Genomic DNA, 25,666 nt, shown 5'->3' with positions numbered 1-25,666 from the left:
CGATTATCTACTATACCACAGAAGGTTTAGTATCATTGGTCCTTTGTCCTTTGTCCTTTGCAAGTAGTCCCGCCAGTCACAACCCCCCAACACACACTTCCAAATGACCTCAAGAGAGAAGAATTTTGTCCTTTGTCTGCTAAATGCAAGTAGTCCCGCCAGTCACAACCCCCTACACACACTTCCAAATGACCTCAAGAGAGAAGAATGCCACCACTAGTATTAACCTTACAGCCAATCATTAAGTGAACTATAAAATAAAAAACGTTTACATAAAGACCTAATCCCTTTTCCCTGCCACTAAAATACTGCTCTCTATTCCTCTTTTTAACCCAGAGATAATGCTTTGTTCACTAACTCCATAAAACCAACTTTGTCTGAACTAGTTATATAATTAAGACACCTGTATGGACGGGGAAGTAGAGTAGAAAAGTTAGTGAAATAAAATCGGGATATGAGTTTGAATCTAAGTTCTCTGGCTATTCAAACTTAGGCAAGTTATTTCTCCTCATTGGGCCTTAGTTTTCCCAACTATTAAAAAGTATTTTGTGGCCAGGTGTGGTGGCTCATGCCTGTAATCCCAGCACTTTGGCAGGCCATGATAGGAGGATCGCTTGAGGCCAGGAGTTCAAGACCAGCCTGGGCAACATAGCAAGACCTCTGTCTCTATTTAAATAATGTTTTAAATTAATTTTTAAAAATAAAATAAAATAAAAAGTGTTAGGCTAAATTATCTCTCTGGTTTATTACAATTCTAGGAACCTGTGAAGTAAAACATAATTAACTTGCTTTACACTTTTCTTTTGACCTCTACATAGCTAAATGAGGGTGACCACTAACAAACACTGCTTAGTCTCTCAGAAGCCCTGATCCCAAGCCCCAGGGATAACAGTAAGACAGATCACATCCAGCCAGATCTCATACAGGATTTTATTATAGAGTCGGTATATTTAGTGTATAAAGTAGAGCTGAATTATTTTATGACCCATTAATAATAAAGGTGCCAAGATAATAACAGCAGCAACAGCCACCCTAACTTATGTTTATCTAGGGTACACCTATAATCTGAATGCTGGCTGTACACAACAATCACCTGGATACCTTAAAAAAAAGCCCCAGTTCCACACCAAGCCAGTATCAAATGAATCGAAATCTCTGGGGATGGGGCTTATCTCCCAAGGCTCCCCGAGGTGATTCTGATGAACAGTGAGAACCAAGAACCACTGATCCAGACCTTTTAATCCAAGAACTGAAAAGTAAATGACCAAAGGTTAGTATCTCACACTCTAGTTATATAATCAAACATCGATAAATAAAAACAATCTAGTGTTACTATGTACTGACATTCTCAGTTAGGGAGAATTGTGTTTCTAGAGAAAAAGGAGAGCTCTATTAACAGCCCTTTACTGGGGACTGGCCCTGCTAGAAACAGAATATAACTTCCTGACAATCTGATGAATTAGTTCAAAAAAACTTACTACGAAGTTGACAACCCCTGGAGAATTCCTATCAATCATCAAGACAGTTAAAACAATGTTAGTCAAAGTAGTACAAGAACTGAAATTCCTCAACCTAACTCTTACTCACTAGGTCTTACTGAAAGACCTAGCAGGTAGAAGTGGCCAGGTGTAGTGGTTCATATCTTTAATCCTAGCACTTTGAGAGACTGAGGCAGGCGGATCACTTGAGGCCAGGAATTCAAGACCAGCCTGGCCAACATGACGAAACCCGGTGTCTATCAAAAACAACAAAAATCAGCTAGGCGCGAGGGCACGCACTTGTAGTCCCAGCTATTCAGGAGGCTGAGGCAGGAGAATCTCTTGAACCTGGAAGGCAGAGGTTTCAGTGAGCTGAGATTGTACCACTGCACTCCCATTTGGGCGACAGAGCAAGACTCTTATCTCAAAAAAAAAAAAAAAAAAAAAAAATTGGCTGGGCGGGGTGGCTCACACCTCTAATCCCAGCATTTTGGGAAGCTGAGGCGGGCGGATCACGAGGTCAGGAGTTCAAGACCAGCCTGGCCAACATGGTGAAACTCCATCTCTACTAAAAATACAAAAAATTAGCTGGGCATGGTGGCAGGCGCCTGTAATCCCAGCTACTTGGGAGGCTGAGGCAGAAGAATTGCTTGAACCCAGGAGGCGGAGGTTGCAGTGAGCTGAGACCCCACCACTGCACTCCAGCTTGGGCAACAGAGCAAGACTCCATCTCAAAAAAAAGAAAAAAAAAAAGACCTAGTAGGACATGAAAAATTTGATGGGAACATACATGATTTCTGAAAAATACATCATTTCTGACTTCCTCAACAAAGCTTTGAGTCCAGTGACATAGGAAAAGGCAAAGCAGTCTTGGCTGAAATCATTCTTGCTCTTTTCAGAACATAATCAGCAAAACTAACAAGACAGATTAAATAAGTAGACCATTAAACTCTCTCTTACCTTATGTGCAAGGCCAAGCCATCCTGTAGGCTAGAGATCCCCAAATCAGAGAGTGTATCTGAGCCAACAGAAGCAGGTGACAAAGAGCCCTCCTTCTCCTCCAGTAGGTCCAGCTTCACCAGGTTGCTGATCTCATCCTCTGAGTTATCTTCAGACACAGAACCTATTATGAATCGAGAGTGCTGGTTCAGCTCCAGAGGTTTGGCCAAGGCAGATGGTTCATCCATTATTCCTCCAAAATGAGCTCTTAGAGCTACGGAGAAAATGAAAAGTGAGAAAGGCAGGTTATGAATAATAATCTATATCTGAGGTCAGCCAGAGGTTATATCTAATAAACCATAGCTGAGACTTGGAAGCAAGGCAATTTGAGAACTAACTTCCTTGGCTATTCTATTTCAGGGCCTTTAATTTCTACAAGGGAGGAAAATTGAGATCATGATAACTATGCGCATAAATTAAAACCAGTTCCCTTTTCCTCAAAGAAATTTTTCTCAAAAACCTATAAGCCATTCCTAATCTCATTATCATTTGGTGGTGTCCAGGAAATAATTATGATCAATGGGGAAACATTTGCAGTAGGCAAAAGCTGCTTGTTGTGATATTGCTATTTTGGTTGTTAGTAATGGGGGAATACATGGTAAGGTTTTGGATAGAGTAATGGTTGTTTGAAATGATATTTAAACTACATAATGCTCATCTGGCTTCAAACACTATATATTGAGAGGCTATAACTTTTATTTTATTATTTATTTATTTGAGACAGGGTCTCACTCTGTCACCCACACAGCATGCAGTACTACAATCATGGTTCACTGCAGCCTCAAACTCTTTGGGCTCAAGTGATCCTCCTACCTTAGCCTCCCCAGTAGCTGGGACTACAGGCACATGCCACCATGCCCGGCTAATTCTATTTTTATTTTTTATTTATTTATTTATTTATTTATTTAGAGATGGAGTCTCGCTCTGTCGCCCAGGCTGGAGTGCAGTGGCGCGATCTCCACTCACTGCAAGCTCTGCCTCCCGGGTTCATGCCATTCTCCTGCCTCAGCCTCCCGAGTAGCTGGAACTACAGGCACCCGCCACAATACCCGGCTAATTTTTTGTATTTTTAGTAGAGATGGGGTTTCACCGTGTTAGCCAGGATGGTCTCGATCTCCTGACCTTCCGCCTCGGCCTCCCAAAGCGCTGGGATTCCAGGTGTGAGCCACCGCACCCAACCTTTTTTTTTTTTTTCTTTTTTGAGACGGAGTCTCGCTCTGTCGCCCAGGCTGGAGTGCAATGGCACGATCTCAGCTCACTGCAACCTCCGCCTCCCGGGTTCAAGCAATTCTCTGCCTCAGCCTCCCAAGTAGCTAGGATTACAGGTACCCACCACCATGCCCGGCTGATTTTTGTATTTTTAGTAGAGATGGGGTTTCACTATCTTGGCTAGGCTGGTCTTGAACTCCTGATCTCGTGATCCACCCACCTCAGCCTCTCAAAGTGCAGGATTATGGGTGTGAGCCACTGTGCCCGGTCTAATTTTTAAATATTTTGTAGAAATGGGAACTCCCTATGTTGCCTAGGCTGGTCTTGAACTCCTGGGCTCAAGCAATCCTCTCACCTTAGGCTCCCAAACTGCTGGGATTACAGGCGTAAGCCACTGTGCCTGGCCTATGAATTTTACATATGTGTATACTTTTAAAACAAACTCCAGATAGGTAATTTTTAATTAAACAAAAAAACTTTACTTGTCCTCATGAGTTTTTTCTTAAATTATGCATTTTAAAATTTCACCCCAAAATGACTACTTTTGGCTCTAATGTGCTGACATTGATATAAGGAGAAAATGAATCTATCACCAAATTTAAAATCTATAATCATCTCAAGTAAGTATAATTTTTCTAAATGTAGGGCCTTACTAGTTAGGATTAGATACAGCCAATAGCTAACTAAGAAACTAATTAACAGCAAACCATCATGGCACGTGTTTACCTACGTAACAAACCTGCATGTTCTGCACATGTATCCCAGAACTTAAAGTATAATAATAAAAAAAAAAAAGAAAGAAAAAGAAACTAATTAATAAAAGACCAAAACAGCAACATTCATTCTCTTTTATGGAATGAAGTGCTGCCCATAAAAATTTAAAAATATTTTTTAAAAACCAAAATAAGAGCCCACAACAATAAAAACCCCAACTAAATGAAACAATATTTATTCTGTCATCTCAAAAATCCTATTTTAAAATTTCAAAACTCCAGATCAACTCAGTATTAAATAGCTTGTACCCAGATCAATTATTTTAATTCAGAAAATAAGCCTGGGTGCAGTGGCTCACGCCTATAATCCCAACAACTTGGGAGGCAGAGGCAGGAGGATTGTTTGAGTCCAGGAGTTCAAGACTAGCGTGAGCATCAAAATGAGATCCCATCTGTATGAAAAAAAAAAAAAAAAAGATTGGCCGGACGCGGTGGCTCATGCCTGTAAATACCAGCACTTTGGTAGGCCGAGGCGGGTGGATCACCTGAGGTCAGCAGTTCAAGACCAACCTGGCCAATATGGTGAAACCCCGTCTCTACTAAAAATACAAAAATTAGCTGGGTGTGGTAACATGTGTATAATCCCAGCTACTCGGGAGGCTGAGGCAGAAGAATCGCTTGAACCTGGGAGGCGGAGGTTGCAGTGAGCTGAGATCATGCCTCTGCACTCCAGCCTGGGTGACAGAGCAAGACTCTGTCTAGAAAAAAAAAAAAAAAAAAAAGATTAATAATTCCCAACTGTGGACCTTTTAGAGGTTCCCTTGACTGATCCCGACCTCAACTTGTATACTGATGGAAGTTCCTTTGTAGAAAAAGGACTTTGAAAAGCGGGGTATGCAGTGGTCAGTGATAATGGAATACTTGAAAGTAATCCCCTCACTCCAGGAGCTAGTGCTCAGCTGGCAGAACTCATAGACCTCACTCAGGCACTAGAATTAGGAGAAGGAAAAAGGGTAAATATATATACAGACTCCAAGTATGCTTACCTAGTCCTCCATGCCCATGCAGCAATATGGAGAAAGGGAATTCCTAACTTCCAAGGAACACCTATCAAACATCAGGAAGCCATTAGCATATTATTCTTGGCTGTACAGAAACCTAAAGAGGTGACAGTCTTACACTGCTGGTGTCATCAGAAAGGAAAGGAAAGGAAAGGAAAGGGAAATAGAAGCGAACCGCCAGGCAGATATTGAAGCCAAAAGAGCCGCAAGGCAGGACCCTCCATTAGAAATGCTTATAGAAGGACCCCTAGTATGGGGTAATCTCCTCCGGGAAACCAAGCCCCAGTACTCAGAAGAAGAAATAGAAGGGGGAAACTCACGAGGACACAGTTTCCTCCCCTCAGGATGGCTAGCCACCAAAGAAGGAAAAATACTTTTGCCTGCAGCTAACCAATGGAAATTACTTAAAACCCTTCATCAAACCTTTCACTTAGGCATTGATAGCACCCATCAGATGGCCAAATCATTATTTACTGGACCAGGCCTTTTCAAAACTATCAAGCAGATAGTCAGGGCCTGTGAAGTGTGCCAAAGAAATAATCCCTGCCTTATCGCTAAGCTCCTTCAGGAGAACAAAGGACAGGCCATTACCCAAGAGAAGACTGGCAACTAGATTTTACCCACATGCCCAAATCTCAGGGATTTCAGTATCTACTAGTTTGGGTAGATACTTTCACTGGTTGGGCAGAGGACTTCCCCTGTAGGACAGAAAAGGCCCAAGAGGTAATAAAGGTACTAGTTCATGAAATAATTCCCAGATTCGGACTTCCCCAAGGCTTACAGAGTGACAATGACCCTGCTTTCAAGGCTACAGTAACCCAGGGAGTATCCTAGGCGTTAGGTATACAATATCACTCACACTGCGCCTGGAGGCCACAGTCCTCAGGAAAGGTCGAGAAAATGAACGAAACACTCAAATGACATCTAAAAAAGCTAACCCAGGAAACCCACCTCGCATGGCCTGCTCTGTTGCCTATAGCCTTACTAAGAATCCGAAACTCTCCCCAAAAAGCAGGACTTAGTCCATACGAAATGCTGTATGGACGGCCCTTCCTAACCAATGACCTTGTGCTTGACTGAGAGACAGCCAACTTAGTTGCAGACATCACCTCCTTAGCCAAATATCAACAGGTTCTTAAAACATTACAGGGAGCCTGTCCCCGAGAAGAGGGAAAGAAACTATTCCACCCTGGTGACATGGTATTAGTCAAGTCCCTTCCCTCTAATTCCCCATCCCTAGAAACATCCTGGGAAGGAAACTACCCAGTCATTTTATCTACCCTAACTGCGGTTAAAGTGGCTGGAGTGGAGTCTTGGATACATCACACTCTAGTCAAACCCTGGATACTGCCAAAGGAACCCGAAAATCCACGAGACAACGCTAGCTATTCCTGTGAACCTCTAGAGGATCTGCGCCTGCTCTTCAAATGACAACCGGGAGGACAGTAACTAAAATCGTAAATCCCCATGGCCCTCCCTTATCATATTTTTCTCTTTACTGTTCTCTTACCCCCTTTCACTCTCACTGCACCCCGTCCATGCCACTGTACGACCAGTAGCTCCCCTTAGCAAGAGTTTCTATGGAGAATGCAGCGTCCTGGAAATACTGATGCCCTATCGTATAGGAGTTTATCTAAGGGAACCCCTACCTTCACTGCCCACACCCATATGCCCCACAACTGCTATAACTCTGCCACTCTTTGCATGCATGCAAATACTCATTATTGGACAGGAAAAATGATTAATCCCAGTTGTCCTGGAGGACTTGGAGCCACTGTCTGTTGGACTTACTTCACTCATACCGGTATGTCTGATGGGGGTGGAGTTCAAGATCAGGCAAGAGAAAAACACATAAAGGAAGTAATCTCCCAACTGACCTGGGTACATAGCACCCCTAGCCCCTACAAAGGACTAGATCTCTCAAAACTACATGAAACCCTCCGTACCCATACTGTCCTGGTAAGCCTATTTAATACCACCCTCCCTGGGCTCCATGAGGTCCCGGCCCAAAACCCTACTAACTGTTGGATGTGCCTCCCCCTGCACTTTAGGCCATACATTTCAACCCCTATACCTGAACAATGGAACAACTTCAGCACAGAAATAAACACCACTTCTGTTTTAGTAGGTCCTCTTGTTTCCAATCTGGAAATAACCCATACCTCAAACCTCACCTGTGTAAAAGTTAGCAATACTATAGACACAACCAACTCCCCCAATGCATCAGGTGGGTAACTCCTCCCACATGAATAGTCTGCCTACCCTCAGGAATATTATTTTTCTGTGGTACCTCAGCCTATCGTTGTTTGAATGGCTCTTCAGAATCTATGTGCTTCCTCTCATTCTTAGTGCCCCCTATGACCATCTACACCGAACAAGATTTATACAATCATGTCGTACCTAAGCCCTGCAACAAAAGAGTACCCATTCTTCCTTTTGTTATCGGAGCAGGAGTGCTAGGTGGACTAGGTACTGGCATTGGTGGTAACACAACCTCTACTCAGTTCTACTACAAACTATCTCAAGAACTAAATGGTGACATGGAATGGGTCACTGATACCCTGGTCACCTTGCAAGATCAACTTAACTCCCTAGCAGCAGTAGTCCTTCAAAACTGAAGAGCTTTAGACTTGCTAACCGCCAAAAGCGGGGGAACCTTTTTATTTTTAGAGGAAAAATGCTGTTGTTATGTTAATCAATCCAGAATCATCACTGAGAAAGTTAAAGAAATTCAAGATCGAATACAATGTAGAGCAGAGGAGCTTCAAAACACTGGACCCTGGGGCCTCCTCAGCCAATGGATGCCCTGGATTCTCCCCTTCTTAGGACCTCTAGCAGCTATAATATTGCTACTCCTCTTTGGACCCTGTATCTTTAACCTCCTTGTTAAGTTTGTCTTTTCCAGAATCGAAGCTGTAAAACTACAAATCGTTCTTCAAATGGAGCCCCAGATGCAGTCCATGAGTAAAATCTACCACGGACCCCTGGACCGGCCTGCTAGCCCATGCTCTGATGTTAATGACATCAAAGGCACCCCTCCCGAGGAAATCTCAACTGCACAACCCCTACTACGCCCCAATTCAGCAGGAAGCAGTTAGAGCGGTTGTTGGCCAACCTCCCCAACAGCAGTTGGGTTTTCCTGTTGAGAGTGGGGACTGAGAGACAGGACTAACCGGATTTCCTAGACCGACTAAGAATCCCTAAGACTAGCTGGGAAGGTGACCGCTTCCACCTTTAAACACGGGGCTTGAAACTTACCTCATGCCCAACCAATCAGATACTGAAGAGAGCTCACTAAAATGCTAATTAGGCAAAAACAGGAGGTAAAGAAATAGCCAATCATCTGTTGCCTGAGAGCACAGTGGGAGGGACAATGATCGGGATATAAACCCAGGCATTCGAGCCAGCTACAGCTACCCTCTTTGAGTCCCCTCCCTTTGCATGGGAGCTCTGTCTTCACTCTATTAAATCTTGCAACTGCAAAAATAAAAATAGAAAAATGATAATTCCCAATTGTGATTTTGAGGTTGCTCTAAGATATGGTACATTAATAGATAATAAATGAATTATTAATAACTCTGTATGCTATAACCCACTGTGAAGTATGAAAGTAAGTGGACAACAGTGTTCCTTGACATCAGATGAGAAACCGTCAATACTTTAAAATATTTGGGAATCACCACTCAACATGTGAAAATTACATATGCACGATTGTTCTGGTGTAATTTGTGAGTCAGTTTATTCACTTACAGAGAGAAACAGCATTCATAAATGCTAGAGTAGTGTGGTTCTCAAAGTGTGGTCCCTGGACCATTGGCATCACCTGGGAACTTGTTAGAAGTGCAAATTCTTGGGCCCTACCCCAGACCAACTAACCGTATCAGAACCTACAGGCCAGCATCCATTAATCTATGCTTTCACAAGCCCTAAAGTTTGAGAATCACTGTGGTACAAGATAAAACAGTAATTAACAAATTGGCAAGACTGTTAAAACAAAACTAAAGAAAACCTATACCAGCCTGGGCACCATAGTGAGATCTCATCTCTAAAAAAAATTTTTTTTTAATTAGCTGCGTGTGGTGGCATGCACCTGTAGTCCCAGCTACTGGGGAGGCTGAGGTGGGAGAATCGTTTGAGCCCAGGAGTTTAAGACTGCAGTGTGCTGTGATAGCACCACTGTACTCCAGCCCTGGTGACAGAGCAGGACTCTGTCTCAAAAAAAAAAAAAAAAAAAAGTAAAGGAAACTATAGACATTTCCCTTTTTTTAAGGGCAGGGTCTTGCTCTGTCACTCAGGCTAGAGTGCAGTGGCATGATCCTTGTTCACTGCAGCCTCAAACTCCTGGGCTCAAGCAATCCTCCAACCTCAACCTCCAAAATAGCTGGGACTACAGGCATGCACCACTATGCCTGGCTACTTTTTGTTTTTTTGTACAGACAGCATCTCCACATGTTGTCCAGCCTAGTCTCAAACTCCTGAGCTCAAGTGATCCTCCCACCTTGGCCTCCCAAAGGGTTGGGATTATCGGTGTGAGCCACTGAGCCCAGCCTAACATTTTCTGAAAGTGAACTGGAGATTACTTTAGCTAACTTTTATCTTTAACACTAGAATCAGCCGGGCGCAGTAGCTCACACCTGTAATTCCAGCACTTTGGGAGGCCGAGGCGGGTGGATCACAAAGTCAGGAGATCGAGACCATCCTGGCTAACATGGTGAAACCCCGTCTCTACTAAATATACAAAAAATTAGCCGGGCGTAGTAGCAGGCACCTGTAGTCCCAGCTACTCAGGAGGCTGAGTCAGGAGAATGGTATGAACCCAGGGGGCGGAGCTTGCAGTGAGCAGAGATCACGCCACTGCATTCCAGACTGGGCGACAGAGTGAGACTCCGTCTCAAAAATAAAATAAAATAAAACTAGAATCAAATATAAAAGTATCACGCAACGTGAGCCAAGATCACCACTGCACTCCAGCCTGGTGACAGAGTGAGACTCCGTCTCAAAAAAAAAAAAAAGTATCATGCAACAGAAAAAATTTGCTGTCTAAATTTACTATACATTTCTCCCTTGAAATATTAGGTCTTAAAAACTGTTCAAGACCAGCCTGCCCAACATGGGGAAACCCCATCTCTACTAAAAATACAGGCCAGGCACAGCGGCTCATGCCTGTAATCCCAGCACTTTGGGAGGCTGAGGCAGGTAGATCACTTGAGGTCAGGAGTTTGAGACCAGCCTGGCCAACATGGCGAAACCCCATCTCTACCAAAAATACAAAAATTAGCCGGGTGTGGCGCATGCCTGTAATCCCAGCTACTCGGGAGGCTGAGGTAAGGAGAATCGCTTGAACCTGGGAGGTGACAGAGCGAGACTCTGTCTCAAAAAACAAAAAACAAACAAAAAACTTTTAAAGGGCTCCCATTATTTTTGGCCAGGCACAGTAACTAATGCCTGTAATCCCAGCACTTTGGGAGGCCAAGGCGAGTGGATCACCTGAGATCAGGAGTTCAAGACCAGCCTGGCCAACATGGTGAAACCCCATCTTTACTAAAAATATAAAAAATTAGCCAGGCGTGGCAGTGGGCACCTGTAATCCCAGCTACTTGGGAGGCTGAGGCATGAGACTTGCTTGAACCCAGGAGGCAGAGGTTGCAGTGTGCCAAGATTGTGCCATTACACTCTAGCCTGGGTGACAGAGACTCCCTCCATCTCAAAAGAAAAAAAAAAAAGGAAGAAAAAAGGCAGAGAGGGAGGGAAAAGGGGAAAAGGGAGGGAAAAGGGGTAAAAGGGAGGGGAAAAAGAAAGAAAGGGGGAGGGAAGGGAAAGTCCAACAGACTGACCACACTGAAGAACACCAAAAGTTATAGCAGCAAAAAGCCTATTTCTTTCACATTTACAGCAGTAAATAGTTAAGTTTAAAAGTAACAGTAGATCCAAAAAATAAAATCCCATCCCAACTAACAGAAGATAATGGGTGCCTTCTTCACAAAGTAAGAAAGCAAGGCACTCAGGTGCAGATTCTAGCTTGCAGTCTGACTGAAGTTAGACGACCACACACAAAAAAGAAAATCCACAAGGCACAATTCTTTGATTCCATGGGAGAAGAAAAAGAGTTAATAAAACATGGTTCCTGGGCTAATAAGCGAGAGTCTCAATAAGGCCAACTTCAAGTTCCTAGCTAAGAAGACCATGAAGGCAGCCTTCTCTAAACGGTTACATAGATTGGAGGCAACTCAGTGTGAACAGCTAAAGAGCCTGTCCACAACTGTACTGAATAGTATTTCCCAGGCACGAGCCTACAAACCAACAGAAAAGAGAGGTCATGTATGGAAAATTACTGAGTAGCTGTCCAGACACTCTAGAAGCTACTCCACAGCCTGTCCCATTTCCACTGATTCTAGTCCTGAATTAAAGAGAAAACACAGTTGAGTACCATTGTTAGACTCTTTGTTCCCTTCAGGTTATCCACCCTAAATCTGCCTATATTATTTTGTGGAAGTCAACTTTTAACACAAAAGCCTACAGTTTGATATTTTACAACATGAACAAAATTTTTATCACATTGTAAACAAGGAGTATTATTTGTAACTGACCTCTTATAATTTTTACTGTCTGAGTAGATATCCACTTCCAAAAAGAACTAGAGAGAAAAAGAGAGAAAGATTTTAAGGTTTTTTTTTTTTTAAGAAACAAACTTTTGTCAATTCCTGTTTTGCTCAGCATAATGCAAAGGTAATAATATATAAAGTATCTATTTTACTGGTCAAATCTGTTATTTAACTTAAAGCACAAAGTTTAGCAGTTTATTATTTGTTCAATTCTGTAAATCAAACACATTACATAAAGCCTTTATTGTTTAAGAAAATATTAAACAATAGAACAAGCTTACCATTTCACAAGGTGGCTTTTCCAATTGTATACTCAATGAATACATTTCAACATTTTCGTTTCTAATATTTCATCAAAAAAGAGGCAGTGGGGAGAAGAGAACCACTAGATTCTCTACAATTCACTTAAGCTCTGATTATGTTTCCAAGCGGTTACACCTACACACAAAGGTTGGGAGCCAGGGGGAAGACAGAGTGCCCATTATACTAAGTCCCTAAACTGTAAGGGATCAAAGAGTCTCTTGCAACTCCCCAAATCCTCGGTTTCCTTCTTAAGCCTGACAATTTAAATGTATCTAGGGTAGAAATTCTCAACTCTGATTATGTTTAAGAATCACCTGCGGAGCTTTTAAAAATTTTACAAAGTCTAAACTCCACCCTAGATCTGCTGAATCAGAATTGCAGCTGGAGACCCAGGGATTTCAACTTTAAGTTCCACAGTTAATTGACACTGATGGAAATACATGCTTGAGAACCACTGGTTCAGGACAGAGAAGAAACAAAAGGAAAGAACCTATTACACTGATAGGGAAATCTAAAACTTCCAAGAGAAGACCCCTAAATGACAAGGGACAAGATTTAGGAATATTAGGATTTATCCAGTTATGCAGTCTTGAGCTAGTATTATTCCCTACAATTGAGAAGAGGAAGGAAAAAGTTTGGATCATGTAACCAAAGATGCAGTGAAGGTGGAGTTAAAACCTAGGACCAATCAAGCTCAAACTCTGACTGTCAAGTATTACAAGTGACTGCAGACTTGAACAGGTCACTTAACGTCTCTGTATATCGTACAGACAAGCCTCCTCATCTGTAAAATTAAAAAGAAAGTCTTCTGGGCAGTGGTGTGCACCTATAGTCCCAGCTACTTGGGAGGCTAAGGCAGAGGTGTGCTAGAGTCCAGGAGTTGGAGGCTGCAGTGTGCTATGACCACACCTGTGAAAAGCCAATGCACTCCACCCTGGGCAACATAGCAAGACCCCATCTCAAAAATAAATAAATTAATGAATTTAATTAAGTTTAAAGAAGGTCATATGTACCTCATGGGACTCCTGTGAAAACTAAGAATATATGAAAGGATTTTGTAAACTATGATGCAATAGGCCAGTGTTTTTCAAATTATGGGTTACCACCCAGCAAAACATTAAGAAATCAATTTAGCAAGTTATAAACAATATTTTGAAAATGAAATAAGATAGAAAATGTTAAGATATACCATAGTTTATGAGAGTATCCATAGTTTTGTAAATTTTTGTTTCAGTTATATATAGGTCATGATGTAAATGACATTTTATTATGAGTTGTGTCAAAAAAAGTCTTAAAGCAGCCAGATGTGGTGGCTCACACCTGTAATCCCAGCACTTTGGGAGGCCAAGATGGGCAGATCACCTGAGATCAGGAGTCAAAACCAGCTGGGCCAACATGGTGAAACCTCGTCTTTAATAAAAATACAAAAATTAGCCGGGCGTGGTGGTGTGTGCCTATAATCCCAGCTACTCAGGAGGCTGAGGCAGGAGAATCGCTTGAACCTGAGAGGCGGAGGTTGCAGTGAGCCAAGATCACCCCACTGCACTGTAGCCTGGGCAGGTGAGCAAGACTCTGTCTCAAAAAAAAAAAAAAAAAAAAAAAAAAGCCTTAAAGCCACAACTAATCCTTACTCCCTCACCCCCTCCACTTTATAACCTCACTAGACAGCAAAGACAGCCAGTTAAGTACATAAACCAATGATTCTTAAAAGTGTCTCAACTGTTGGAAATTTGATGAAAGCTATGGACCTTTTCTTGACAAAAATGTACCCTCATACAAAATTTTCCTTCCATACAGGTTTGGGATTCCTAAACTCCTGCCCTGAGTTAGGTTAAGACCTCTTTCTCCAGAAAGAGGACTAAAGAAGAAGCTGACCTTTGGGGAAGGCTCATATAATTGCTGTCTTAGTTCTAAAACAAGGCCTTTTTCCAGATCCAGTCTGCCTACTCAAATAAAAATTATTTTCTTCATTATATAAAATTGTTGACAATGCCAAATTCTATTTAAAAAATACAGAGAGAGAACGGGGGCAGCCAAGATGGTCGAATAGGAACAGCTCCAGTCTACAGCTTCCAGCGTGAGCGACGCAGAAGACGGGTGACTTCTGCATTTCCATCTGAGGTACTGGGTTCACCTCACTAGGGAGTGCCAGACAGTGGGGGCAGGACAGTGGGTGCAGTGCACCGTGTGCGAGCCGAAGCAGGGCGAGGCATTGCCTCACTCGGGAAGCACAAGGGGTCAGGGAGTTCCCTTTCCTAGTCAAAGAAAGGGGTGACAGACGGCACCTGGAAAATCAGGTCACTTCCACCCTAATACTGCGCTTTTCTGATGGGCTTAAAAAAACGGCTCACCAGGAGATTATATCCCCCACCTGGCTCGGAGGGTCCTACACCCACGGAGTCTCGCCGATTGCTAGCACAGCAGTCTGAGATCAAACTGCAAGGTGGCAGCGAGGCTGGGGGAGGGGTGCCCCCATTGCCCAGCCTTGCTTAGGTAAACAAAGCAGCCAGGAAGCTCCAACTGGGTGGAGCCCACCATAGCTCAAGAAGGCCTGCCTGCCTCTGTAGGCTCCACCTCTGGGGGCAGGGAACAGACAAACAAAAAGACAGCAGTAACCTCTGCAGACTTAAATGTCCCTGTCTGACAGCATTGAAGAGAGCAGTGGTTCTCCCAGCACGCAGCTGGAGATCTGAGAATGGGCAGACTACCTCCTCAAGTGGGTCCCTGACTGCTGACCCCCAAGCAGCCTAACTGGAAGGCACCCCCCAGTAGGGGCAGACTGACACCTCACACGGCCAGGTACTCCTCTGAGACAAAACTTCCAGAGGAACGATCGGACAGCAGCATTCGCGGTTCACGAAAATCCGCTGTTCTGCAGCCACCGCTGCTGTTACCCAGGCAAACAGGGTCTGGAGTGGACCTCTAGCAAACTCCAACAGACCTGCAGCTGAGGGTCCTGTCTGTTAGAAGGAAAACTAACAAACAGAAAGGACATCCACACCAAAAACCCATCTGTACAACACCATCATCAAAGACCAAAAGTAGATAAAACCACAAAGATGGGGAAAAAACAGAGCAGAAAAACTGGAAACTCTAAAAAGCAGAGCATCTCTCCTCCTCCAAAGGAACACAGTTCCTCACCAGCAACAGAACAAAGCTGGACGGAGAATGACTTTGACGAGTTGAGAGAAGAAGGCTTCAGATGATCAAACTACTCCGAGCTACAGAAGGAAATTCAAACCAAAGGCAAAGAAGTTAAAAACTTTGAAAAAAATTTAGACGAATGTATAACTAGAATAACCAATACAGAGAACTGCTTAAAGGAGCTGATGGAGCTGAAAGCCAAGGCTCGAGAACTACGTGAAGAATGCAGAAGTCTCAGGAGCAGATGCAATCAACTGGAAGAAAGGGTATCAGTGATGGAAGATGAAATGAATGAAATGAAGCGAGAAGGGAAGTTTAGAGAAAAAAGAATAAAAAGAAACGAACAAAGCCTCCAAGAAATATGGGACTATGTGAAAAGACCAAATCGACGTCTGATTGGTGTACCTGAAAGTGACGGGGAGAATGGAACCAAGTTGGAAAACACTCTGCAAGATATTATCCAGGAGAACTTCCCCAATCTAGCAAGGCAGGCCAACATTCAGATTCAGGAAATACAGAGAACGCCACAAAGATCTCCTCAAGAAGAGCAACTCCAAGGCACATAATTGTCAGATTCACCAAAGTTCAAATGAAGGAAAAAATGCTAAGGGCAGCCAGAGAGAAAAGTCGGGTTACCCACAAAGGGAAGCCCATCAGACTAACAGTGGATCTCTCGGCAGAAACTCTACAAGCCAGAAGAGAGTGGGGGCCAATATTCAACATTCTTAAAGAAAAGAATTTTCAACCCAGAATTTCATATCCAGCCAAACTAAGCTTCATAAGTGAAGGAGAAATAAAATACTTTACAGACAAGCAAATGCTGAGAGATTTTGTCACCACCAGGCCTGCCCTAAAAGAGCTCCTGAAGGAAGCACTAAACATGGAAAGGAACAACCGGTACCAGCCACTGCAAAATCATGCCAAATTGTAAAGACCATCGAGGCTAGGAAGAAACTGCATCAACTAACGAGCAAAATAACCAGCTAACATAATAATGACAAGATCAAATTCACACATAACAATATTAACTTTAAATGTAAATGGACTAAATGCTCCAATTAAAAGAGACAGACTGGCAAATTGGATAAACAGTCAAGACCCATCAGTGTGCTGTATTCAGGAAACCCATCTCATGTGCAGAGACACACATAGGCTCAAAATAAAAGGATGGAGGAAGATCTACCAAGCAAATGGAAAACAATAAAAGGCAGGGGTTGCAATCCTAGTCTCGGAGAAAACAGACTTTAAACCAACAAAGATCAAAAGAGACAAAGAAGGCCATTACATAAATGGTAAAGGGATCAATTCAACAAGAAGAGCTAACTATCCTAAATATATATGCACCCAATACAGGAGCACCCAGATTCATAAAGCAAGTCCTCAGTGACCTACAAAGAGACTTAGACTCCCACACAATAATAATGGGAGACTTTAACACCCCACTGTCAACATTAGACAGATCAACGAGACAGAAAGTTAACAAGGATACCCAGGAATTGAACTCAGCTCTGCACCAAGCGGACCTAATAGACATCTACAGAAGTCTCCACCGCAAATCAACAGAATATACATTTTTTTCAGCACCACACCACACCTATTCCAAAATTGGCCACATACTTGGAAGTAAAGCTCTCCTCAGCAAATGTAAAAGAACAGAAATTATAACAAACTGTCTCTCAGACCACAATGCAATCAAACTAGAACTCAGGATTAAGAAACTCACTCAAAACCGCTCAACTACATGGAAACTGAACAACCTGCTCCTGAATGACTACTGGGTACATAACAAAATGAAGGCAGAAATAAAGATGTTCTTTGAAACCAACGAGAACAAAGACACAACATACCAGAATCTCTGGGACACATTCAAAGCAGTGTGTAGAGGGAAATTTATAGCACTAAATGCCCAAAAGAGAAAGCAGGAAAGATCCAAAATTGACACCCTAACATCACAATTTAAAGAACTAGAAAAGCAAGAGCAAACACATTCAAAAGCTAGCAGAAGGCAAGAAATAACTAAAATCAGAGCAGAACTGAAGGAAATAGAGACACAAAAAAACTCTTCAAAAAATTAATGAATTCAGGAGCTGGTTTTTTGAAAGGATCAACAAAGTTGATAGACCGCTAGCAAGGCTAATAAAGAAGAAAAGAGAGAAGAATCAAATAGACGCAATAAAAAATGATAAAGGGGATATCACCACCGATCCCACAGAAATACAAACTACCATCAGAGAATACTACGAACACCTCTACGCAAATAAACTAGAAAATCTAGAAGAAATGGATAAATTCCTCGACACATACACCCTCCCAAGACTAAACCAGGAAGAAGGTGAATCTCTGAATAGACCAATAACAGGCTCTGAAATTGTGGCAATAATCAATAGCTTACCAACCAAAAAGAGTCCAGCACCAGATGGATTCACAGCCGAATTCTACCAGAGGTACAAGGAGGAACTGGTACCATTCCTTCTGAAACTATTCCAATCAACAGAAAAAGAGGGAATCCTCCCTACACTCATTTTATGAGGCCAGCATCATCCTGATACCAAAGCCGGGCAGAGACACAACCAAAAAAGAGAATTTTAGATCGATATCCTTGATGAACATTGATGCAAAAATCCTCAGGCTGGTCGCAGTGGCTCATGCCTGTAATCCCAGCTCTTTGGGAGGCCGGGGCAGGCAGATCACCTGAGGTCGGGAGTTCGAGACCAGCCTGACCAACATGGAGAAACCCCGTCTGTACTAAAAATACAAAATTAGCTGGGCGTGGTGGCACATGCCTGTAATCCCAGCTACCCAGCTACTAAGGAGGCTGAGGCAGGAGAATTGCTTGAACCTGGGAGGCGGAGGTTGCGATGAGCCAAGATTGTGCCATTGCACTCCAGCCTGGGCAACAAGAGTGAAACTCCTACTTTAAAAAAGAAAAAAAAAGAAATCCTCAATAAAATACTGGCAAACCGAATCCAGCAGCACATCAAAAAGCTTATCCACCATGATCACACCATGATCAAGTGGGCTTCATCCCTGGGATGCAAGGCTGGTTCAATATACACAAATCAATAAATGTAATCCAGCATATAAACAGAACCAAAGACAAAAACCACATGATTATCTCAAGAGATGCAAAAAAGGCCTTTGACAAAATTCAACAACCCTTCATGCCAAAAACTCTCAATAAATTAGGTATTGATGGGACGTATCTCAAAATAATAAGAGCTATCTATGACAAACCCACAGCCAATATCATACTGAATGGGCAAAAACTGGAAGCATTCCCTTTGAAAACTGGCACAAGACAGGGATGCCCTCTCTCACCACTCCTATTCAACATAGTGTTGGAAGTTCTGGCCAGGGCAATTAGGCAGGAGAAGGAAATAAAGGGTATCCAATTAGGAAAAGAGGAAGTCAAATTGTCCCTGTTTGCAGATGACATGATTGTATATCTAGAAAACCCCATTGTCTCAGCCCAAAATCTCCTTAAGCTGATAAGCAACTTCAGCAAAGTCTCAGGATACAAAATCAATGTACAAAAATCACAAGCATTCTTATACACCAATAACAGACAGAGAGCCAAATCATGAGTGAACTCCCATTCACAATTGCTTCAAAGAGAATAAAATACCTAGGAATCCAACTTACAAGGGATGTGAAGGACCTCTTCAAGGAGAACTACAAACCACTGCTCAATGAAATAAAAGAGGATACAAACAAATGGAAGAACGTTCCATGCTCATGGGTAGGAAGAATCAATATCATGAAAATGGCCATACTGCCCAAGGTAATTTATAGATTCAATGCCATCCCCATCAAGCTACCAATGACTTTCTTCACAGAACTGGAAAAAACTACTTTAAAGTTCATATGGAACCAAAAAAGAGCCCGCATCACCAAGTCAATCCTAAGCCAAAAGAACAAAGCTGGAGGCATCACGCTACCTGACTTCAAACTATACTACAAGGCTACAGTAACCAAAACAGCATGGTACTGGTACCAAAACAGAGATATAGATCAATGGAACAGAACAGAGCCCTCAGAAATAACGCCACATATCTACAACTATCTGATCTTTGACAAACCTGAGAAAAACAAGCAATGGGGAAAGGATTCCCTATTTAATAAATGGTGCTGGGAAAACTGGCTAGCCATATGTAGAAAGCTAAAACTGGATCCCTTCCTTACACCTTATACAAAAATTAATTCAAGATGGATTAAAGACTTAAACGTTAGACCTAAAACCATAAAAACCCTAGAAGAAAACCAAGGCATTACCATTCAGGACATAGGCATGGGCAAGGACTTCATGTCTAAAACACCAAAAGCAATGGCAACAGAAGCCAAAATTGACAAATGGGATCTAATTAAACTAAAGAGCTTCTGCACAGCAAAAGAAACTACCATCAGAGTGAACAGGCAACCTACAAAATGGGAGAAAATTTTCGCAACCTACTCATCTGACAAAGGGCTAATATCCAGAATCTACAATGAACTCAAACAAATTTACAAGAAAAAAACAAACAACCCCATCAAAAAGTGGGCGAAGGACATGAACAGACACTTCTCAAAAGAAGACATTTATACAGCCAAAAAACACATGAAAAAATGCTCACCATCACTGGCCATCAGAGAAATGGAAATCAAAACCACAATGAGATACCCTCTCACACCAGTTAGAATGGCAATCATTAAAAAGTCAGGAAACAACAGGTGCTGGAGAGGATGTGGAGAACTAGGAACACTTTTACACTGTTGGTGGGACTGTAAAATGGTTCAACCAGTGTGGAAGAGAGTGTGGCGATTCCTCAAGGATCTAGAACTAGAAATACCATTTGACCCAGCCATCCCATTACTGGGTATATACCCAAAGGATTATAAATCATGCTGCTATAAAGACACATGCACACATATGTTTACTGCAGCACTATTCATAATAGCAAAGACTTGGAACCAACCCAAATGTTCAACAATGATAGACTGGATTAAGAAAATGTGGCACATATACACCATGGAATACTATGCAGCCATAAAAAATGATGCATTCATGTCCTTTGTAGGGACATGGATAAAATTGGAAATCATCATTCTCAGTAAACTATTGCAAGGACAAAAAACCAAACACCACATGTTCTCACTCGTAGGTGGGAACTGAACAATGAGAATACATGGACACAGGAAGGGGAACATCACACTCTGGGGACTGTTGTGGGGTGGGAGGAGGGGGGAGGGATAGCATTAGGAGATATACCTAATGCTAAACGACGAGCTAATGGGTGCAGCACACCAGCATGGCACATGTATACATATGTAACTAACCTGCACATTGTGCACATGTACCCTAAAACTTAAATTATAATAATAATAAAATAAAATAAATAAATAAATAATATATCATGTGGCCAGGCGCAGTGGCTCACATCTGTAATCCCAGCACTTTGGGAGATGAAGACAGGCAGATCACTTGAGGTTCGGAGTTCGAGACCAGCTGGCCAACATGGTGAAACCCCACCTCTACTAAAACTACAAAAATTAGCCAGGCATCGTGGCAGACACCTGTAATCCCAGCCACTGGGGAGGCTGAGGAAGGAGAATAGCTTGAACCCAGGAAGCGGATGTTGCAGTGAGCCGAGAATGCAGTGAGCCGAGAATGCACCACTGCACTCCAGGCTGTAGACAAAGTAAGACTGTCTCTCAAAAAAAAAATATATATATATATACATATATATTTTTAAATATATATATGTACTTTTTAAATACATATATATCCTATATATACACTATATATATAATGTATTCTTCAGCTTTTATTTGGAGACTCTTGAAAATTTTTGCAGAAGGCTCCCAAACTGTGCCTTATGTTCCTGAAAATGTGGTAAAGCTAATTACAGCTAATGTATTTAAGAGTCAGCCTGGGCCAGGAATGGTGGCTCATGCCTGTAATCTCAGCCATTTGGGAGACTGAGGTGGGAGAATCCCTTGAGTCCAGGAGTTCGAGACCAGCCTGGGCAATATGACGAAACCCCATCTCTACCAAAAAAAAAAAAAAAAAAAAAGCTGGATGTGGTAGCACATGCCCATGGTCCCAGCTACTTGGGAGGCTGAAGTGGGAGGATCACTTGAGCCCAGAAGGTCGAGGCTGAAGTGCCACTGTATTCCAGCCTGGCCAACAGAATGAGACCTTGTCTTAAAAACAAAAACAAAAACAAAAAAAGTCAGCCTGCATTTCATTCAAAGATTTTTTTTTTTCTTTTTGTTGAGACAGAGTCTCAATCTGTCACCCAGGCTGGAGTGCAGTGGCACGATCTCAGCTCAATGCAACCTCTGCCTCCCGGGTTCGAGCGATTCTCCTGCCTCAGCCTTCCGAGTAGCTGGGATTACAGATGCATGCCACCACACCTGGCTGATTTTTGTATTTTTAGTAGAGACGGCGTTTCACCATGTTAGCCAGGCTGGTCTCAAACTCCTGATATCAGGTGATCCACCTGCCTCAGCCTCCCAAAGTGCTGGGATTATAGGTGTGAGCCAGTGTGTCCGGCCCAGAAATATTTTTCTAAATAAATACAACAGATTTTACCAAATTTAGTTAGCATATTCTCCTTGAACTCAAATTACACTGTATTTTCCATGCAATTCTAATAAAGAGGCAGCAATTAGTTTTCGTAGCCACTGATAAAAGTATCTAAGCTTATATAACATGTCCTTGCCTCTCAAGTCATAGTAAGTTCACTTAAATGTTTTAAAAGAGGCCGGGTGCAGTGGCTCACGCCTGTAATCCCAGCACTTTGGGAGGCCAAGGCAGGTGGATCACGAGGTCAGGAGTTCGAGACCAGCCTGGTCAAGATGGTGAAACCCCGTCTCTACTAAAAATGTAAAAATTAGCCAGGCCTGGTGGCGGGTGCCTGTAATCCCAGCTACTTGGGAGGCTGAGGCAGAGAACTGCTTGAACCTAGAAGGCAGAGGTTGCAGTGAGCCGAGATTGTACCACTGTACTCCAGCCTGGGCGACAGAGTGAGACTCTGTCTCAAAAAAAAAAAAAAGTTTTCAAAGAGAATAAGTGAATTTGCCTTTTTCATTTTGTCATTTATTTTTTAATGGATTTTGGTTATTAATTCAGTGATTCATAAAAGGATTACAGAAAATTTTATTTTAAAAACTATTTTAATTTACCACAAGTTTTAAATTTTAAAATAACAAGAACTTATGTTCCAAATAGTGAAACAGACACTGATTATTCAAAGATAAATAAGATTTGTCCCTAGCTAAGTGGCTATTAACACCTAAATATACAATTACGGTAGTATAATAATCTCTGAAAACACTTACAAAAAATATAAATAAAAAAATAAAAAGATAAAAAGTAAAAAAGAAATTTAAAAATTTTTTTAAAAAGAAAAAAACCCTCTAGGCCAGGTGTGGTGGTTCACACCTGTAATCTCAGCATTCTGGGAGGCTGAGGCAAGAGGATGGCTTGAGCCCAGGAGTTTGAGACCAGCCTGGACACCATGGCGAAAACTGTCTGAAGACAGTGGGTCGGACTGGGCATGGCAGCTCACACCTGTAATCACAGCACTTTGGGAGGATGAGACAGGCTGATTGCTTGAGGTCAGGAGTTCGAGACCAGCCTGGCCAACATGGTGAAACCCAGTCTCTACTGAAAACACAAAAATTAGCTGGGCGTGGTGGCGTCCACCTATAATCCCAGCTACTTGGGAGGCTGAGGCAGGAGAATCACTTGAACCTAGGAGGCAGCGGCCACAATGAGCTGAGATCATGCCATTGCATTCCAGCCTGGGTGACAGAGCGAGACTCCTTCTCAAAAAAATAAATAAAAATAAATAAATAAATAAACTAAAAAGGCATAACCCACAAAAAGACCAAAAAAGAAATTAAAAAGTCTGGGTAGACAAGAAGACAATTTTCTTGGAAAGCAGACAGAAGAGCAATAAATGACTAGGCAAGCCCAAGAAAACTGAATCATAACCCATCTGTGGTAAAGTTACGAACAACACAATTTATGTCATAGGTTCCCCAAAATGTTCAGAAAGTGAAGGTGAAAGACAGCTAAAGAAAATAAGGAGGATTGGTTGAAATTGTTTCTGAAGCTTCAGATCATTACATTTTCTCTCCAACTAGTGAAGTCAGGTGCCTGCTGCTCTACCATCCTGAGACTTTAGGTTTATTCTTTAGAGAGGGTTAAACAGAGGGTTTCTAGATTGGGGGATACCAGTAACAGTAAGGGGCAGGGTACAATACTGAAAATAAATAAATTAAGTCAATATATTGAGTAAGATTTTCCGGTCCTCTTTCCCTAATCGTCACCCTCCCGGAGAGAGATTACAGGATCCTTCTTTTTTTTTTTTTTTTTTTTTTTTTTTGAGACAGTGTCTCACTCTGTTGCCCAGGCTGGAGTCCAGTGGCATGATCTCAGCTCACCACAACCTCTGCCTCCCGGGTTCAAGGGATTCTTCTGCCTCAGTCTCCCGAGTAGCTGGGACTACAGGCCCGCACCACCATGCCCAGCTAATTTGATCCACCTGCCTTGGCCTCCCAAAGTGCTGGGATTATAGGTGTTAGCCACCGTGCCCAGCCTAAAGGATCCTTCTTTGGAGAATCTGACCAGCTCAAGGAGAAAAAAATAACTAAAGTTACTAACATCAACGTCCCTAATTGAGTCGCCCAACCAGATTACACTGTAGTAAGCTAACCACCTCTAATCAGCTTTCTACACTTCCTCTTAAATATAAACAGACAATAAAGATTACCAGATGTCTGAGAAAAACTTCAACATGAAAGACTAAAAACAAATAACTACCTGTAAATTTAAAAAATGCAACTTGAAGAAAAGAGATTACAGGGAACAAGAAACCATTAAAAACTACAAGGGTCGAGGGGAGGGGAAAGCAACTTCACCTCTGTGGTATTTTCCCAAAAAACCCATAACCCTAGTCTAATCATGAGAAAATATCAGACAAATTTGAATTGAGGGACATTCTATAAAATACTTGACGAGTACTATTCAAAATCATCAAGCCATTACAAAAAAGGAAAGACTAAAACTATCACAGATCAGGGGAGATTAATGAGACATGACCACTAAATACAATGTGGTATCCTACATTAAATATTGGAATAGAAAAACACATCACTAAAAAAGAAAAGCTACAGAAGGCCAGCATGGTGGCTCATGCCTGTAATCTCAACACTTTGGGAAGCCTAGGCAGGAGGATCACTTGAGGTTAGGAGTTTCACATTACAATGAGCTATAATGGAGCCCCTGCACTCTGGCCTGGGCGACAGAGAGGGACCCTATCTCTAGAGGAAAAAAACCCAGGAAATACAGTTTTATAGTTTAGTTACTATTGTACCAATATTAATTTCATAGTTTTGACTAAAGTATTATGGTTAGCCGGGCATGGAGGCATGCACCTGTAATCTCAGCTATTTGGGAGGCTGAGGCGGGAGAATCACTTGAACCCAGGAGGCAGAGGTTGCAGTGTGCCGAGATCGTGCCACTGCACTCCAGCCTGACCAACAGGGCAAGACTCTCTCTCAAAAAAAAAAAAAAAAAAAGTATTATGGCTATGTAAGATATTAACAACTGCCTACTTGAGGGTAGCAGATGGGAGGAGGGAAACGATAAGAAAAAATATCTATTGAGACCAGGCGTGGTGGCTCACGCCTGTAATCCCAGCACTTTGGGAGGCCGAGGCAGGTAGATCACGAGGTCAGGAGATCGAGACCATCCTGGCTAACACAGTGAAACCCCATTTCTACTAAAAATACAAAAAAATTAGCCGGGCGTGGTGGTGGGCGCCTGTAGTCTCAGCTACTCAGGAGGCTGAGGCAGGAGAATGGCGTGAACCTGAAAGGTGGAGCTTGCAGTGAGCCGAGATCACGCCACTGCACTCCAGCCTAGGCGACAGAGCCAGACTCCATCTCAAAAAAAAAAAAAAAAAAAAAGATTTGATTGCCCTGCTAGATTATGGAATTGCATGCAGCCTGTAGCCCCTTTGTTTTGGTCAATTTCTCCCATTTGGAATGGCTACATTTACCCAATGCCTGTATTCCCATTGTATCTAGGAAGTAAATAACTTGCTTTTGATTTTACAGACTCATAGGCAGAAGGGACTTGCCTTGTCTCAGATGAGACTCTGGACTGT

The 25,666-nt window shown here is 42.4% G+C and overlaps 1 protein-coding gene across 12 annotated transcripts in view; it reads right to left on the bottom strand.

Moving 5' to 3' along the window:
* ACACA (acetyl-CoA carboxylase alpha) overlaps positions 1 to 25,666 on the bottom strand; it is a 335,341-nt gene that overhangs the window by 246,438 nt on the left and 63,237 nt on the right. For 8 of the 12 annotated variants that reach the window (XM_024234623.3, XM_054536750.2, XM_054536749.2 and 5 more), the window contains exons 2-3: positions 12,048 to 12,094; positions 2,439 to 2,691 (exon numbers count right to left, since the gene is read on the bottom strand). In XM_024234623.3, the coding sequence (XP_024090391.1) occupies positions 2,439 to 2,691; positions 12,048 to 12,094 (300 nt within the window). Of the gene's footprint in view, positions 1 to 2,438; positions 2,692 to 5,445; positions 5,467 to 12,047; positions 12,095 to 25,666 lie in introns of those variants that run through there. The other 4 variants (XM_054536755.2, XM_054536752.2, XM_054536756.2 and 1 more) reach the window with 2 other exon arrangements.

This window comes from Pongo abelii, chromosome 19 (assembly GCF_028885655.2).
Source record: "Pongo abelii isolate AG06213 chromosome 19, NHGRI_mPonAbe1-v2.0_pri, whole genome shotgun sequence".
Lineage (NCBI taxonomy): Eukaryota > Metazoa > Chordata > Mammalia > Primates > Hominidae > Pongo > Pongo abelii.
Note: the sequence above shows the minus strand (reverse complement) of the source record. Positions and strands in the feature narration are given on the sequence as shown.